Source organism: Nomascus leucogenys, chromosome 2 (assembly GCF_006542625.1).
Source record: "Nomascus leucogenys isolate Asia chromosome 2, Asia_NLE_v1, whole genome shotgun sequence".
NCBI lineage: Eukaryota > Metazoa > Chordata > Mammalia > Primates > Hylobatidae > Nomascus > Nomascus leucogenys.
In genome coordinates this window covers 23,936,369-23,952,830 of record NC_044382.1, presented here as the reverse complement: position 1 = coordinate 23,952,830, position 16,462 = coordinate 23,936,369, and the positions used below count along the sequence as shown (strand labels likewise).

Here is a 16,462-nt window from a genome sequence, read left to right as displayed (position 1 = left end):
AGTCTCCCTAAGGCAGGGGCTTCTACAAGCCTTGAGTTCATGTCCACCCTGTGTCTTAAGTGAGACGTGACAGTCATAGCCAGTGCCACAAAACAGCAGTCCAGCATAATGCCAGGATTTCAGCGCACTTGTCAGCTTCCAAGTTTTCCATCCCCTGGCTGTGTCCTGCATTGTGTTGTGAGACAGCCAAGAAGAAAAAGGTTGCTGAGGCTCCTTATGGAGGGTGGCCACAACCCCTCTATGAACAGACTTTTCCACAGGGGTGAAGGAGGAATGATCCAGCACCATGTGGCCTTACGGAATCCTGGTCAGCCCCTGAACCCTGAGATGTGATGCTGGGGACGGATGGAACCATGAGTCCCCCATTCCCTGTATAAATTACAAAACTAAAAATGGGGCATGGCCTTATTTACGTGTTCATCTGACGACTGTCTCCCATACCTGGCTTGGGTAAATGGTTTTTCTAGAGAGTTCTTTTTCACTGTTCTTGAGGTGGGCAGGTACTTCAGTACCACCAGTGACCTCCACAGGCCAAAGGAAAGTTCAGGAGATAGTGTCCAGGGCTGATGCAGACAGATTGGTACTTTGAGAACAGAAAGATGAATTAATTGAACCGTACTTTCACACGTTATCATTAGGAATGCTCACGGAAGCTTAATTTCACAGCCTGAGCTTCCAAATGCTACGTCTGAAGTGTTAGAGGTCTTGTAGTAGACACCCCCCTTCAAAAAAAAATCTATCCACTGGAATTCATGAAGACCAGTTTATTTTACATGCTTGCTTTCACGTTCTTTACTGGGAATTTAAGGCCTTTTTTCAGCCTTAACTTGTATACCAACCTCAAGGATTTTGTTTGATACAGAAAAGGATAGGGCTGGGCCCTTCTGCCAAGGACTGATCACCTGCCTGCCAAATGGAAGAGGGAATGACAGCCTTTTGTCCCTCTAGGCCCCTTACAGTACCTCAAAATCTAAAGGCCTTAAAGGGGAAAAAAATCGTATCTGTTCTTTCTCCTTATCTCCTGCCCTTCTCTTTAAGCATACTGAAGATGGACTTTTTTCCAAATGTTTATTTGTAGGAAGAGGTGATGGGTGCAGGCCAGCAGCTGAGAACTTACAGCTTTGATGCACCAGGAGCTGTATTCAAGCTGAGGGCACAAGCCTCCTAGGGAGGGAGCCAGGTCCACCAAGGCCAGAGACAGGCAGGCGAGACTGGAAGGCCAGGGAGATGCTGCCTGGTAAGTGCTCAGCTGGCCTATTGGGCAAGTCCTCTGGGGTTCTAGAGCTGATAGGAAGAAGGATTCCATTTTGATAGTCCTGCCTGGAGACTTGGACCTATCTGATACTAAGGTATTTTATAAAGCTACAGTAGATGTTTTTCTTAAGAGAACAAAGTTGGAAAAGGTGCAAGTATATATAAGAATTTAGTAAAATGATAATGGTGGTCTTTCAAATCAAAGAGGGATCTTTAAATTGTTCTTGGGAACCACAGGGTTCCTGGCCATGTCTAGCGGCTGAGAGGAGGCCAGGATGGGGACTTCAACCCAAGCAGCTGTGGTTTTGCTTTTGATAAGGTTCCTGGTAAAAATCATTTTGAATAAATGTTGCTGAGAAACTGGTAAAGCATTCAGGGGAGAAAGGATTTTGCCCTTTGCTCGGCCATGTTTTTCCAGGCTCTTTCTTCGGGGAGAAAGAGGGTTCTAACCTTTGGTCCTCATTCAGATAGGCTAATTAGGGGTCTCGGGTGTCCCCAAAGGGCAGCAACTTTGACCCCTCCCCTTGTGGGTAAAAGGGCTTTTCACAGTTTCTCAGCAGTTGGTTTTAGGTTTCCACATAAGGCTAAAGGTGTTAAAGTTTGGTCTGCACCTCATTGGTTTTAATCCAGGGAGGAGCTCCTGGATTTTTTTTTTCTCCCCCATAGAGGGAAACCTTTTGTTTGTGGTGGGCCAGAGTTAAAATGGGGCCTTTACCACTCACTCAGAGTGTTTGGTGTGTGTATGTTTGTGTGTGTGTTGGGTGAAGTGGCGACTGGCATCTGGTATGTCATGAATTGAGACCTATAACGATTTGCCAGGGTGTCTTGGCTCTGGCCTGAGTAGGGTATGTGAAAGCCTTTTGGGGCAGGAAGGGGCAAAGTGATACCTGGCCCTCCCACCCTCTGGTCCCAGAAGGAGCTCTCACTAGAGCCAGGCAGCCTCCACTCCCCCTCCTTTCAGCCTTATCATTCTCTGCATCCTGCCCAGGCCACAAAGGAGTTATCTGGGGCTGAACCCCTCTCCTTCCACAGCAGAGGACCAGGGGTCTCCTCCCTCTGACCAGCCTCCAGTCTGGGGAGCTGTTTTCCTTTTTCTTAAGCTAACTCCTGATCCCATTGAGGGACATCAAGGGCAGTAGTTTGGAGAAAGCCTCATCCTTGGCCCTGCTTTTCCGGGAAGCCGACCTTCCCTCTACCCTGGTGCCGCCATCATTAGGGAGTGTGGCCGAAGGAGGCAAATTGTTAGGTGCAATCAGGAAGCCATGTCTGCATCCCATGGCTGAGAGAAAGCCAGGATGACACTTAGGCCGTCTCTCACTCCATCCTCTTTGGGGAGTCTGGGATGCTCTCAGAGAGCGGGGTGAAGCCCAGCAGGAGGACATGTCTCTCGTAGGCCTTGGTCTGCTTGAACATGGTGTCAGTCCCATGGAGGTGGTCCAGCACACCCAGCACCCCATAGCACTGGTTGAACCTAGAAGAGAGAGGATGGCGCTGCAGTGCCAATGCTGGAGGCCTCTGTGCAGATCCCATTTCATTTGTGCCAGCCTCACACATTTCTCAGCCCTCCTACCCCACACCTGTCACCACCATCCTGACCATCTGCATCAGGATAAGCTGGGGAGTTGCTACCAATGCACCTTCCGGGGGCCACTCCAAACCTGCAATTTGCAGTATCTGGAGTCTTCCTTTGAAAAGCTTGCTGTGTGATTCTGATGCCCACAGTCTGAGGATCTCTAGCAGAACTAGGCTTCTTCAGGTATGAGATCACCAGCATCAGAATCCCCTGGAACACTTAACTAAAATGCAGGTTTCCAGGCCCTGCTCCCCCAGATACCTTAGTTCAGCATATTTGGAGTGGAATCCAAAAGCCAATATTTTAAACAAGCATCTCAGGTGATTCTGGTATAGGAGGTTTGTAGACTACACTTGAAAAGTCTGGGGCTTTCAGAGAGTATATGACTTCCTTGTGATTGCCTGCAGGAGTTTTATGCATATATGTACGTTTCTAAAGAGAATGTCCAGAGCTTATTCAAAGGGCCCAGAGTCCAAATAAAGGTTTAAAACCCCCAGTTGGAGGAGGACCCAATTTCAGAAGGAAAAGAGTAAGGTCCTCCCAGTGTGGTTATTTTCCCAACCATCAGACCTCTTCCCCAACTACCACTCACATGTAAACTGAGATACCAGTGTCTGCTATCAGAAGCTTAAGGAGGGAGGGTGATGGTTGTTGCCTAGGGACCCATTGTGGGGAGAGGGTCCTTACTTGAGATGGTGGTAGTCGTGGAATTCAGGCGAAGGCAGGAAGGGAAGGTGGTAGCCACAGTGGGAGATGGTGGTGATGATGAGGGCCAAGGAAAACCACATGGTGATGGAGGACAAGTGGGAGCCCATTACTAATGGGCCCACTATGGCCGGTAGCATGTTGGAGACCTGCAAGGGGAGGGATGATTGAAGGCAGGGCCCAGGGAGATGAAGGGACTTAGGTGGGTGTACACTTAGCCCCAAGGTGGTACCAGAGGCAAACTTCCTTGACCCAGATCTGGAGAAGGTGAGAGTTTCGGGACTTTGATTTGTTGAAGGCATTCACCTTTGTAACTTGGGAGAAATTATGCAGTTTGAGCCTCAACTTTCTTGTTAGCAAAATTAAGATTAAAAAGGTTGTTGGAGGAGCCAGGTGTGGTGGTTCATGCCTGTAATCCCAGCAATTTGGGAGGCAGAGGTGGGAGGATCACTTGAGGCCAGGGGTTCCAGCCAGCCTGGGCAAAATAGCAGGATCCCGACTCTACAAAAAATTTAAAAATCAGCCAGATGTGGCCAGGCGCAATGGCTCACTCCTATAATCCCAGCACTTTGGGAGGCCAGGGTGGGTGGATCACGAGGTCAGGAGTTTGAGACCAGCCTGACCAACATGGTGAAACCCTGTCTCTACTAAAAATACAAAAATCAGCCAGGCATGGTGGCACATGCCTGTAATCCCAGCTACTCAGGAGGCTGAGACAGGAGAATCGCTTGAACCCGGGAGGCGGGAGATTGCAGTGAGCCGAGATCACGCCATTGCACTCCAGCCTAGATGACACAGTGAGACTCTATCTAAAAAAAAAAAAAAAAAAAAAAAAAAAAAAGCCAGATTTGGTGGTGCACACGTGTGGTCTCAGCTATTTGGAAGACTGAAGCTAGAGGATCACATGAGCCCAGGGGTTAGAGGCTGCAGTGAGCTATGATCACACCACTGTACTCCAACCTGGGTGACAGAGCAAGACCCTGTCTCAAAAAGAAAAAAAAAGTTGTTGGGATGATTAAATGAGACAACTGTGTTAGCACTTAACATAGCCTGGCATATGGAAGGCTGACAATAAATGGTAGCTATTTTTAAATGGGAAGAAAAAGGGCCAGTGTGGTCTAAGTTCTCTGCAGGAGACCTTCAGGAAGGTGGTTGGGGCCGTCTGCCCTTTGCTCTGGGGAGGGTAGAGCTCTGCTCACCGCATGCTCTATAGGGTGGGCATAGAGAGAGATCACGCCAATGGGAGCTGTCCACTCGTGGTGTTTCTTGTGGATTTTCTTGTAGAATGTTGGGTGGTGAAGGAGCCTGGGGAAATAGTTAATAGTTAATAACCTGCTGATTCCTCTTTCTCCCTCCCCGACCAGACCATGAGAAACCAAAAATAGGAACTAGGGGTTACATCCATGGAACAGTTAAAAACACCGAGACCTGCCTTCAAATTTCAACTCCAGCCCTTATACTGCATAGTTTGGGAGTGGGTTGCTTTGCCTCTCTATGCCAGTTGTATTCGCTGTAAAATGGGATGCTGCCCAGAAAGGATTGAATAAGCAAATGGATGGGAAACTGTCCTGGCTCCCACACAATCAGAGAGGCCTTTTCTCTTCTGGACATTCATTCCTCAGTTGTCCCAAGTTGTCAGTTATGAGACAGCTAGTGGTCTTCCTGTTAACCATTTAATGGGAGACTTGAGGCCAGGGAGTATTTTACTGGCCTACACTCAATGCAGAAGACTGTTTCCTTTTATTTTTTTTCTTTGAGACAAGGTCTTGCTCTTTCGCCCAGGCTGGAGTGCAATGGTGTGATCACAGCTCACTACAGCCTTGACCTCCCGGGCTCGTGTGATCCTCCCACCTCAATCTCCCAAGTAGCCGGGACTACAAGTACACACCACCATGCCTGGCTAATTTTTTAAATTTTTTTGTAGAGACGGTGTCTCCTGACATTCCCCAGGCTAGTCTCAAACTCCTGGGCTCAAGTGATCCGCCCACCTCAGCCTCCCAAATTGCTGGGATTACAAGCGTGAGTCACTGCACCTGGCCTCAGTTTCCTTGTTGATCAGTGAGCCCTAGACAGGATGAGGAGCTAGCTGTGCCTCAGGCAGGGCCTGCTCACCGGTGTGAATAGTAGAACAAGACTTCCTCGATCAGCGTGAAGATGGCCAGCTCCAGGAGGAACCAGTGGAAGGTGGGTAGCTCACGGCGGCAGGGGTCTCTCCACCATTTGAGGAAGGGATAGAGGAAGACCACCATGGGGAAAGATATCATGCACTGGTTGAAAAGAACTGTGCGGATAGATTGGCGCAGTTTCACAGGATCCACCTGCCCAAGGGAAGGGAGGAGGGAGATGGACAAGAGTGTGAGAAGTAGGCTCCACCGTGACCTGCTTACAGGAAGTCCTCACTTTGGTTGGATTCTGGGAGAGATGTTGGGACACAGCCAGTAGCTCCTGACTGCCACCCAGCTCTGGGCTTGGAAACGTTGCAGAATAAGGCCCTGGCTGCTAGGCAGGTGAGTAATACCCCTGTCCTTGGAAACTTCAGCAGCCTTCAGTCTGTGTCGGAACCTGCCTTCTTCCTGGTTCTGCACATTATCACCACTACCCTCCCCATTTCTCTGGCCAGGCCCCATGTATTTACAGGTAACTTGGGTAGCCTCCATGGTGCTTGGAGAAGGCTGTGACTTTCTGAGTGATACCCCATTTCAGCTGTTTAGCCCCTCTTCATCAGAGAACCTTGTTCATGATTGAATGCAGAGATCAAGATCATCTGCCTCCTCACGTGGTCCAGCCTCACTGCAGTAGGCCCAGAGCAAAGAAGCAGGTAAGCCGAGGAGCTGCTTATCCAGCTTCTTGACCAACTTCCTGGTTTTCACAGTGATGCTGTGAAGATGGGGGCCTGCCCAAGCATTTCCACCAGGGTCCACTGTACAGAGCTGGTCCCAAGTGTCCAAACTCCATTTGGCCTCAATACTGCAGCCAGTATTTCCCCCAGAATCAGGAACCCTTTGACCCTTCCCTTTGTCAGAGCACTGGGGCTCCAGGGAACAGTCCTGTGACCATAGATTACTTCCTGGATCCTGATGAACTTGTTTGGTTAGAAGGGATTTCTCCAAGTTCCCTCTGTGAGCTGGAGGGATTTCTGCCCCAAAGCAAGACAGGGGTTCAAAATGGTCCCCAGCTTGAGGCCTGCCTCTTCCTCCAGCCTTTCCAGGTGCTGCATGCATTAACTGATTTCAGAATTCACTCTTTGTTTACTTCCATCCCATTGCGAGGCCAGGTCTCGCCAGCCTGTTGTGAGAGGACATGTTAGGTGAGGCCATTACACCTTCTGGAAACCTTGACCAAGAGGTTGGGTATCACATCTATTCATTTATTTATTTAACTGATATTTATTGAGCACCCACTATGTAGCACTCAGTGTTCTGGGTGTTGAAAATAAAGCATGAGCAAAACAAAGATTCCTGCCCCCATGGAATTTATGTTCCAGTGAGAAAGGTAGACTAGACACAACAAATATAAAAACATATATATCAGGCTGGGCACGGTGGCTCACACCTGTAATCCCAGCACTTTGGGAGGTGGAGGTGGGAGGATCACTTGAGGCCGGGAATTTGAGAGCAGCCTTGGCAACATCACGAAACCCCATCAAAATTTTTTTAAAAAGCTGGATGTGGTGGTGTGCACCTGTAGTCCCAGCTATTCAGAAGGCTGGGGTGGAAGGATCATGTAAGCCCAGGAGTTTAAGGCACACCAGCCTGCGTGAGAGGGTGAGACCCAATCTCGTTAAAAAAAAAAAAAAAAAAGGCCAGGCGCTGTGGCTCACGCCTGTAATCCCAACACTTTGGGAAGCCAAGGTGGGCAGATCATGAGGTCAGGAGATTGAGACCATCCTGGCTAACACGGTGAAACCTCATCTCTATGAAAAATACAAAAACTTAGCTGGGTGTGGTGGCATGCACTTGTAGTCCCAGCTACTCGGGAGGCTGAAGCAGGAGAATCACTTGAACCTGGGAGGCGGAGGTTGTAGTGAGCCACTGAGATCGTGCCACTGCACTCCAGCCTCAGTGACAGAGCAAGACTCCATCTCAAAAGAAAAAGGCAGGCTGGGCGCTGTGGCTTACGCCTGTAATCCCAGCACTTTGGGAGGCCAAGGCAGGCAGATCACGAGGTCAGGAGTTTGAGACCAGCCTGACCAATATGGTGAAACCCTGTCTTTACTAAAAATACAAAAATTAGCTGGGCATGGTAGTGTGCACCTGTAATCCCAGCTATTCAGGAGGCTGAGGCAGGAGAATCACTTGAACCCGGGAGGTTGCAGTGAGCCGAGACTGCTCCATTGCACTCCAGCCTGGGTGACAGAGTGAGACTCCGTCTCAAAAAATAAAAAAAAAAAGCAATAATATAGACAAGAGATGATGGTGAATTGGACCAGTGTAATAGTGATGGAAGTGGTGAGAAGTGGTAAGAAGTGACTGGATTCTGAATTTGTTTCAGAAATAGAGTTAATAGGGTTCCCAGATAGATTGGATGTGGAGTATGAAGGAAAGAGAGTAGTCAAGAATGACTCCAAGGTTTTTGGCCTGAGAAACTGGAAGATTGGAATTGCCATCCACTCAGATTGGGGAGGCTGTGGATAGTAAGTAAAGACTTTGGCAGGACGATCAGAAATGCTCTTTTGGACATCATGAATTGGCAATTTCTTTTAGTATCCATGTGGAGATGTCAAGGAGGGAGTTGGATATTTCAGCTTGGAATTCAGTAGAGAGTTCTGGGCTAGAGAGAGAATGGTGTGAGCCGTTGGCCTATGGATGGTATTTAAAGTCATGGCACTGAAGAGATAACTGGGGGAATGAATACAGAGGAGAGGACCAAGGCCAGAGCCCATGGGACATTCAGCACGAAGAGGTTGGGGAGAAGAGAAGGAATCAGGAAAGGGACAGTGAAGAAGCGAACAATCAGATGTGATGGGGAGCCGGGCATGGTGGCTCATGTCTGATCCCAGCAGTTTGTGAGGCTGAAGTGGATGGATCACCTGAGGTTAGGAGTTCAAGACCAGCCTGGGCAACTTGGTGAAACCCCATCTCTACTAAAAATACAAAAAATTAGCTGGGCATGGTGGCAGGCGCCTGTAATCCCAACTACTGGGGAGGCTGAGGCAGGAGAATCGCTTGAACCCGGGAGACAGAGGTTGCAGTGAGCCAAGATCGCGCCATTGTACTCCAGCCCGAGCAACAGAGCGAGACTGTCTCTAAAAAAAAAAAAAAAAAAAAAAAAGAGGGGGTACCTAGAGAGCAGGGTGTCTTGGAAACCAAATGAAAAAAGTATTTCAAGGCTGAGGGAGTCAGCAGCTGTGGAAATGTCTCTGGTGCTCTAATGAAACCATATCATTGGCGAACTTACCAAAAGAAATGTTGGTAGAGCCTTTTTCTAGGTGTGACACCTGATTTGGAGGAGGTTTATAGAGAAAATGAGACAATGCTTTTGTGATTACTTTAGGAGAGATGCAGGCTGAAGGATTCAGGGGTCAAGTTTTATGATGTCTCAAACTTACTTTCAAATAGGAAAAATGTATAGATGCATATATATTTATATTTTTATATATAAAACAAAAATAAAATCTTTAAAATTGGTGAATCTAAGTGATATGTAAATGCATAATTCTTACATTATTTTTCAACTTTCTGTATGTATTTTTAACATTTTTCATAATTACAAAATGTTGGGGAAAAGAGTAGACAGATGGCCAAGTGTGGTGGCTCACGCCTCTTATCCCAGCACTTGGGGAGTCTGGGGCTAGTGGATCACCTGAGGCCAGGAGTTCGAGACCAGCCTGGCCAACATGATCAAACCCCATCTCTACTGAAAATACAAAAATTACCCAGGCGTGGTGGCACACGCCTGTAATCCCAGCTACTTGGAAGGCTGGGGCAGGAGAATTGCTTGAACCCAGGAAGTGGAGGTTACAGTGAGCCAAGATCGCAGTGCCACTGCACTCCAGCCTGGGTGACAGAGGGAGACTGTCTCAAAAAAAAAAACAACAAAACCCAAATAAGAGTGGACAGAGAGGTATTGGAAACTATATAGATAACTCTCAAAGAACTTTGCTAGTTAAGGGTTGTTTTTTCTGTTACTTTCGTGTGTGTGTGTGTGTGTGTGTGTGTGTGTGTCTGTTTTTTGTGAGACAGGGTCTCACTCTGTCACCCAGGCTGGAGTGCACTCTTTGTTTACTTCCATCCCATTGCGAGGCCAGGTCTCGCCAGCCTGTTGTGAGAGGACATGTTAGGTGAGGCCATTACACCTAACCGTAGCTCACTGCAGCCTCAACCTCCTGGGCTCAAGCAATCCTCCCACCTCAGCCACCCAAGTAGCTAGGACTACAGGCGTGCACCATCACACCCAGCTAATTTTTGTATTTTTTGTAGAGACAGTGTTGGGTGGGGTGTTTTGTCATGTTGCCCAGACTCGTCTCAAACTCCTGAGCTTAGGCATTCCTCCTGCCTTGGCCTTACAAAGTGGTAGGATTACAGGTGTGAACCACTCCACTTGGCCTGTTTTTTTTCCTTCTTTTTGAGTCAGTGTCTCGCCCTGTCACCCAGGCTAGAGTGTAGTGGTATGATCATAGCTCACTGTAACCTCGACCTCCTGGGCTCAAGCAATCCTCCCACCTCAGCTTCCCAAGTAGCCGGGACTACAGGCAAATGCTACCTCGCTTGCCTAGTTAAAAATTTTTTTGTAGGCCGGGTGCGGTGGCTCACGCTTGTAATCCCAGCACTTTGGGAGGCCGAGGCGGGCGGATCACGATGTCAGGAGATCGAGACTACGGTGAAACCCCGTCTCTACTAACAATACAAAAAAATTAGCCAGGCGTGGTGGCGGGCGCCTGTAGTCCCAGCTACTCAGAGAGGCTGAGGCAGGAGAATGGCGTGAACCCGGGAGGCGGAGCTTGCAGTGATCCGAGATTGCGCCACTGCACTCCAGCCTGGGCGACAGAGCAAGACTCCGTCTAAAAAAAAAAAAAAAAAAAAAAATTTTTTTTATAGAGATGGGATCTCATTCTGTCGCTTGGGCTGGTCTCGAACTCCTGGGCTCAAGTGATCCTCCTGCCTCAGACTCCCAAAGTCTGAGATTACAGGCGTGAGCCACCACACCTAGCCTGTTTTATTTATTTATTTTTCTTTTTGAGTCAGGATCTTACTCTGTCACCCAGGCTGATCTCAAACTCCTGGGCTCAAGCGATTCTTCTGGCTCAGCCTCCCAAAGTTTGGGATTACAGTAGTGAACAACCACACTTGGTGGGTTTTTTTTGTTTTGTTTTGTTTTGTTTTTTAGATGGAAAAAAATACCACATGTTTGTAATAATCTAGAGAGGAATAATGAGAGAAAGAGAAGGAAAAGAAGATACAAGAAAGCAAAGAGAGAATTGCTGCAGCCATTTCCTGGATGTAGTACACGGATAGGGGAGGAATCACCCACAGACAGGAGCAAGGAGAGTTCACCTGTGGTGTCAGGTGGTCAGGCAGAGCATGTGGGTGCAGGTGCTGGTCACTGGCCAATGTGGTGTGCGTCTATAAAACTCTTCTGCTTGCTTTAGTTTTTTTTTTTTTTTTTCTTCCTAGAGACAGTGTCTCACTCTGTCTCCCAGGCTGGAGTGGAGTAGCACAATCATGGCTTGCTTCAGCCTTGATCTCCTAGGTTCAAGTGATCCTCCTGCCTTGGCCTCCTGAGTAGCTGAGACTACAGACACACACCACTGTGCCCGGCTAATTAAAATAATTTTTTTTGTAGAGACAGGGATCTCAGTATGTTGCCCAGGCTGCTCTTGAACTCCTGGCATCAAGCGATCCTCCTGTCTCTTCCTCCCAAAGTGCTGAGATTACAAGCCTGAGCCACTGTGCCCCAGTCTGCATAAATTTTCTTTTTCCTTTTTTCTTTTTTTTTTGAGACAGAGTCTTGCTCTGTTGCCCAGGCTGGAGTGCAGTGGTGCAATCTCGGCTCACTGCAACCTCTGCCTCCCAGGTTCAAGCGATTCTCCTCCAGGCATGCGCCACCATGCCCAGCTAATTTTTGTATTTTTAATAGAGGCAGGGTTTTGCCATGTTGCCCAGGCTGGTCTTGAACTCCAGAGCTCAAGTGATTTGCCCATCTCGGCCTCCCAAAGTGCTGGGATTACAGGCATGAACCACCACCCCCAGGCTTAAATTTTCTTAGTGAAATGGGAAGCAAGGCCCTCCCTCTGCCAGCAGTTAGGGGAGGAGGTGTTAAAGAGGTGTGAACTAGCCATTCAGGCAGTGGGAGAGTAAACAAAGCAGGGATGGATCATAGGAACACCAGGTAGCATTCAGCTCCCCACTTAAGGATCTGTTCTGATGTCTTAGTTCAGGGGCCAGTCCTTCCTGGAAACAGCCAAAGATTAAATGGCCTCGTGAGGTTCTTTCCTACTTGTGTGCCCACTTGAGGGTGCACGTGGTACAGGAGCACTGGACTTGGTGTCAGATGGGATGAGCCCTGACTCTGTTTCCTAGTAGCAATCTGATCTTGAGCTAGTCACTGGACATTTCTGAACCTCAGCTTCTGTAGAATGCAGTGAGATCTTCCAATGTAGCTCTGTAGCCATCGTGTAGACCACAAGGCTGTACAGACAGCAGGTAATATTCTGGAGAGCCGATTAAGAATGTGAGCCCTGAAGTCAAAAAGCCTGCATTTTAATCATAGTTTACCCGTGTAACACCTCTGTTTCCTCATCTGAACAGTGAAGGATCTTGGCCTCAGTTGAAGATGTGAGCATTTAGTCAGTGGTGCTACAACAGCCATGGTTGACAGATGAAGTGTTCTCAAGGACCAAGCACAGGGTTTGACACTTTAGGCTCTGATTCATGTCCTGCCAAGCTGGGCCTGGAGGAAGCCCCCAAGCCTGGCTGGCAGCTGTTGTCCCAAGTGAGGAGGATAGTAAGCCAGGCCAACAGCTCCAGTTCGGGAAGGGGCCCATTTCAAAGGAGGGGGTCAAGAGCACTGTTTGCCTTTCTGGAGTGCTGGGCTGGGGCAGAAGGACCTGAGAGCTGAGGTGGTTCACCCAGACACCTGGGCAGATGACTAAAAGATGATTGCCTTGTCTGGGAAAGAAGCCAGGATGTGGTTTGGGTGGAGCTGGGGAAAGAACCTGGGTTTCAGAATCAACTTCTTCCTTGTGTAAGAAAAGGCGAGCCAGACTCAGGGAACAGTGGGACCCACTTCCTGGCGCTGTGCAAGTCGGAGTTCCTTGTAAGCAGGGTCTGGGCCTCACTTATCACGGATTTGCCCTGGTGCCTTGCACTATTGGTCGAATTGAGTCTTTAGGAAGGAGGACTTGTTTAAAAGACAGCCACCGCCCACACATTCAGAATCGTTACTGTCCGTCTATTATAGTGGAGTTATCCATTGTTTTCGCAGCTGTTTCCCTCTCTCATAACAATAGCTGTTACCCATATTCTAGCATGCAGCCATTGCTGTCTCCATTCCTATGGGTAAAGTGGAGTTGCCTGCCTTCTCAGTGCCAGGCTGACCACAGTGCCATGGGGCACCACAGGTAGGTCCAGAGCCTGGGCCAGGAATCAGGAGACCAGAATATTGGTCTTGACTGGCCACTAGCTGAGTGACTCTGCGGTTGTGGGCAAATTATTTCCTCTCTTTAACCTTCTAAATTGGGGGAGCCTTGTTGCTAATAACTTGGCTCACACTGGCCAGGTCTCTCCTGGGCCAGTGGTGAGAATTCTGAGAGTGTGGCCTTAGCTCTTGCTTTCTGTGCTTTGACCAGGAGAAGTTGCGACAACACTTACAGGTTCATTCTTGCCGACCTGAATTCGGTAGCGAGAGATGAAGTTAGGTTTTCCTGTTGTGTCAACCACCAACAGAAGCCCATTGAAGCTCCAGAAGAAGAGACAGGGCACTTGGATGGCACCTGAGATTGGGAAACAGAAACAGTCAGGGCGACTTTGGGTTCTCGCAGCACATAGACTAACAGAACATACTTTTTTATGGTGACCGAGGCTTCATCCTAGACATTTCTTTGCCAGGGAGGTCTTAGAGCTTGGGACCAAGGGGTTACCTGTAGTCTTCGGTAGGAACTTGGACAGGCCACTTAAGGAGTGTCTCCATTTTCTTAGCCATAAAATAGGGACAACCTTCAAGGTGGTTGGTGGTTTTCATATAAATACATATGAAAGTATGTTAAGATATATAATACACTCTAAAACAGAAATGAATTCAGGTTGACATTTGGGAGTCTGCGCCCACTGAACCCTTTATGAATTGCCAAGGAAGGAGAAGCAAAGGAAGTACTCTGTATGGTATGGGTCACAGTGAGCCCTGGGCTAGGAGTCAGTCAGGAAACTTAATCCCTGTCATCCTACTAACTGAGCAGCAGAACTTCAGGTGTCATCTAGTCAGTATCTCCCAAAGTGGAAAACTCATTGTTCTTTTTTTTTTTTTTTTTTTTTTGAGACAAAGCCTCGCTCTGTCACCCAGGCTGGAAGTGCAGTTGTGCGATCATGGCTCACTGTAGCCTCGACCTGCCAAGCTGAAGTGATCCTGTTGCTACAGCCTCCTGAATAGCTGGGGCTACCGGCACCTGCCACCATGCTCAGCTAGGACTCGGCTTTGCTTAATTCCATGTCTGTGCCCCTCCACCAGCACCCTTCATGCTCTATCAACCAAAGTAACTGTGGCGGCTGGGACTTGGAAAATACTTGCCAGCACTGTAGGGGAGTAGGATTGGTACAAACGTTCTAGACGGCAATTTGGCAGGATCTGAAGTAATAAAGTGAGAGAGTCAGAGAGCCAAGACAGAAAGGGAGAAAGAAGAAAAGGACACACGTCTGTTCGTATGCATAAATGTCCATCACAGCATTAAAAAAAAAATTTAAGCAGCCTAAATACCCATTAGTAGGGAATGGACTAAACAGATTAGAGTATTTCCATATAATGGAATAGAATGGGAAGCTTAGAGTATTAAGTAAGGCTACATTAATAGGCATGGAAAGATACCTACAATCTATTCAATGAAAAAAAGATTTAAAAATAGTTGGTATCTCATAAGTACAACTATATACCCAATATATAAAAGATGTACACTAATATATAAACAGTGGTTATTTCTTGAAGGTAAGACAGTGGGTGATTTTCACACTTTCTTTGCTTATTTGAATTGCCTGATTTTTATTTTTAACAATGAGCACATATTTACTTTTTTTTTTTTTGAGACGGAGTCTCGCTCTGTCACCCAGGCTGGAGTGCAGTGGCACGATCTCAGCTCGCTGCAAGCTCTGCCTTCCGGGTTCACACCATTCTCCTGCCTCAGCCTCCTGAGTAGCTGGGACTACAGGCGCCCGCCACCGCGCATGGCTAATTTTTTGTATTTTTACTAGAGACGGGGTTTCACCATGGTCTCGATCTCCTGACCTCGTGATCCGCCCGCCTCGGCCTCCCAAAGTGCTGGGATTACAGGCGTGAGCCACCGTGCCTGGCCCATATTTACTTTTATACCCAGAAAAAATAAACTATTTTGGCCGGGCACGGTGGCTCACCCTTGTAATCCCAGCACTTTGGGAGGCCGAGGCAGGCGGATCACGAGGTCAGGAGATCGAGACCACGGTGAAACCCCGTCTCTACTAAAAATACAAAAAAATTAGCTGGGCGTGGTGGCGGGCGCCTGTAGTCCCAGCTACTCAGAGAGGCTGAGGCAGGAGAATGGCGTGAACCCGGGAGGCGGAGCTTGCAGTGAGCCGAGATCGCGCCACTGCACTCCAGCCTGGGCGACAGAGCGAGACTCCGTCTCAAAAAAAAAAAAAAAAAAAAAAACTGTTTTTTACTTTGGAAAAAAAAAGGTTGGTGGTTACCCAGTGGGCCATCCAAGGTGTCTACCTACTTGGAACTCCAAAGGCTGCCTGAGGAATACAGATGAAAAGCACACCATAAGACAATCTTGAACTTCTTCTAGCTCTAACAGTTAAAATTAGAAATATTTTCTCTCTCTCATATTGGCTTATCGCCAAGGTAATTTTCACAGAATTGTACCTAAAGTATATAAAATATTTGGGGTTTTTTTAGATCGCAGGTTCAAGCTAATAAAGTTTTTCTACCACTTTCCCCATATACATAGGTAATCTGAATTGTTCAATGACTGCTTAAGATCCCATTAAATCTGTCATATTTAATGTTCAGCCCATTGTCAGAGTTCTCCTTCTAGTTGAAAACAATCCTCAGGGGCATTTTGCTTTATGGCAACTGACACTTTTTATCTTCCTTCTAGACTATGACATCATTTTTTAATGGGGGAGGGAAACATTTCATGTAAATACTTTTTTTTTTTTTTTGAGACAGAGTCTTGCTCTGTCACCCAGGCTGGAGTGCAGTGGCGCTATCTCAGCTCACTGCAACCTCCGCCTCCTGAGTTCAAGCGATTCTTGTGCCTCAGCCTCCTGAGTAGCTGGGATTACAGGCATGCACCACCACGCCTGGCTCATTTTTTGTATTTTTAGTAGAGTCAGGTTTCACCAGGTTGGCCAGGCTGGTCTTGAACTCCTGGCCTCAAGTGATCTGCCTGCCTGGGCCTCCCAAAGTGCTGAGATTACAGGTGTGAGCCACCAATCTTGGCCCATCTTAATTTTTTTTTTTTTTTTTTTTTTTTTTGAGACAGAGTCTCGCTGTGTCACCCAGGCTGGAGTGCAGTGGCGCGATCTCGGCTCACGGCTAGCTCTGCCTCCCGGGTTCACGCCGTTCTCCTGCCTCAGCCTTTCCAAGTAGCTGGGACTACAGGCGCCCGCCACCACGCCCGGCTAATTTTTTTGTATTTTTAGTAGAGACGGGGTTTCACCGTGGTCTCGATCTCCTGACCTCGTGATCCGCCCGCCTTGGCCTCCCAAAGTGCTGGGATTATAAGCGTGAGCCACTGCTTCTGGC

General features: G+C 48.0%; 1 protein-coding gene across 1 annotated transcript in view; it reads right to left on the bottom strand.

Moving 5' to 3' along the window:
* Positions 1–749: 749 nt before the first annotated feature.
* The window catches only part of FAXDC2 (fatty acid hydroxylase domain containing 2), a 32,153-nt gene continuing 16,440 nt past the window's right edge, over positions 750–16,462 (bottom strand). The window contains exons 5-9 of the mRNA XM_003276568.4: positions 13,342–13,463; positions 5,645–5,850; positions 4,732–4,837; positions 3,515–3,681; positions 750–2,725 (exon numbers count right to left, since the gene is read on the bottom strand). Of these exons, the coding sequence (XP_003276616.1) occupies positions 2,569–2,725; positions 3,515–3,681; positions 4,732–4,837; positions 5,645–5,850; positions 13,342–13,463 (758 nt within the window). The 3' untranslated portion in view covers positions 750–2,568. The remainder of the gene's footprint in view (positions 2,726–3,514; positions 3,682–4,731; positions 4,838–5,644; positions 5,851–13,341; positions 13,464–16,462) is intronic.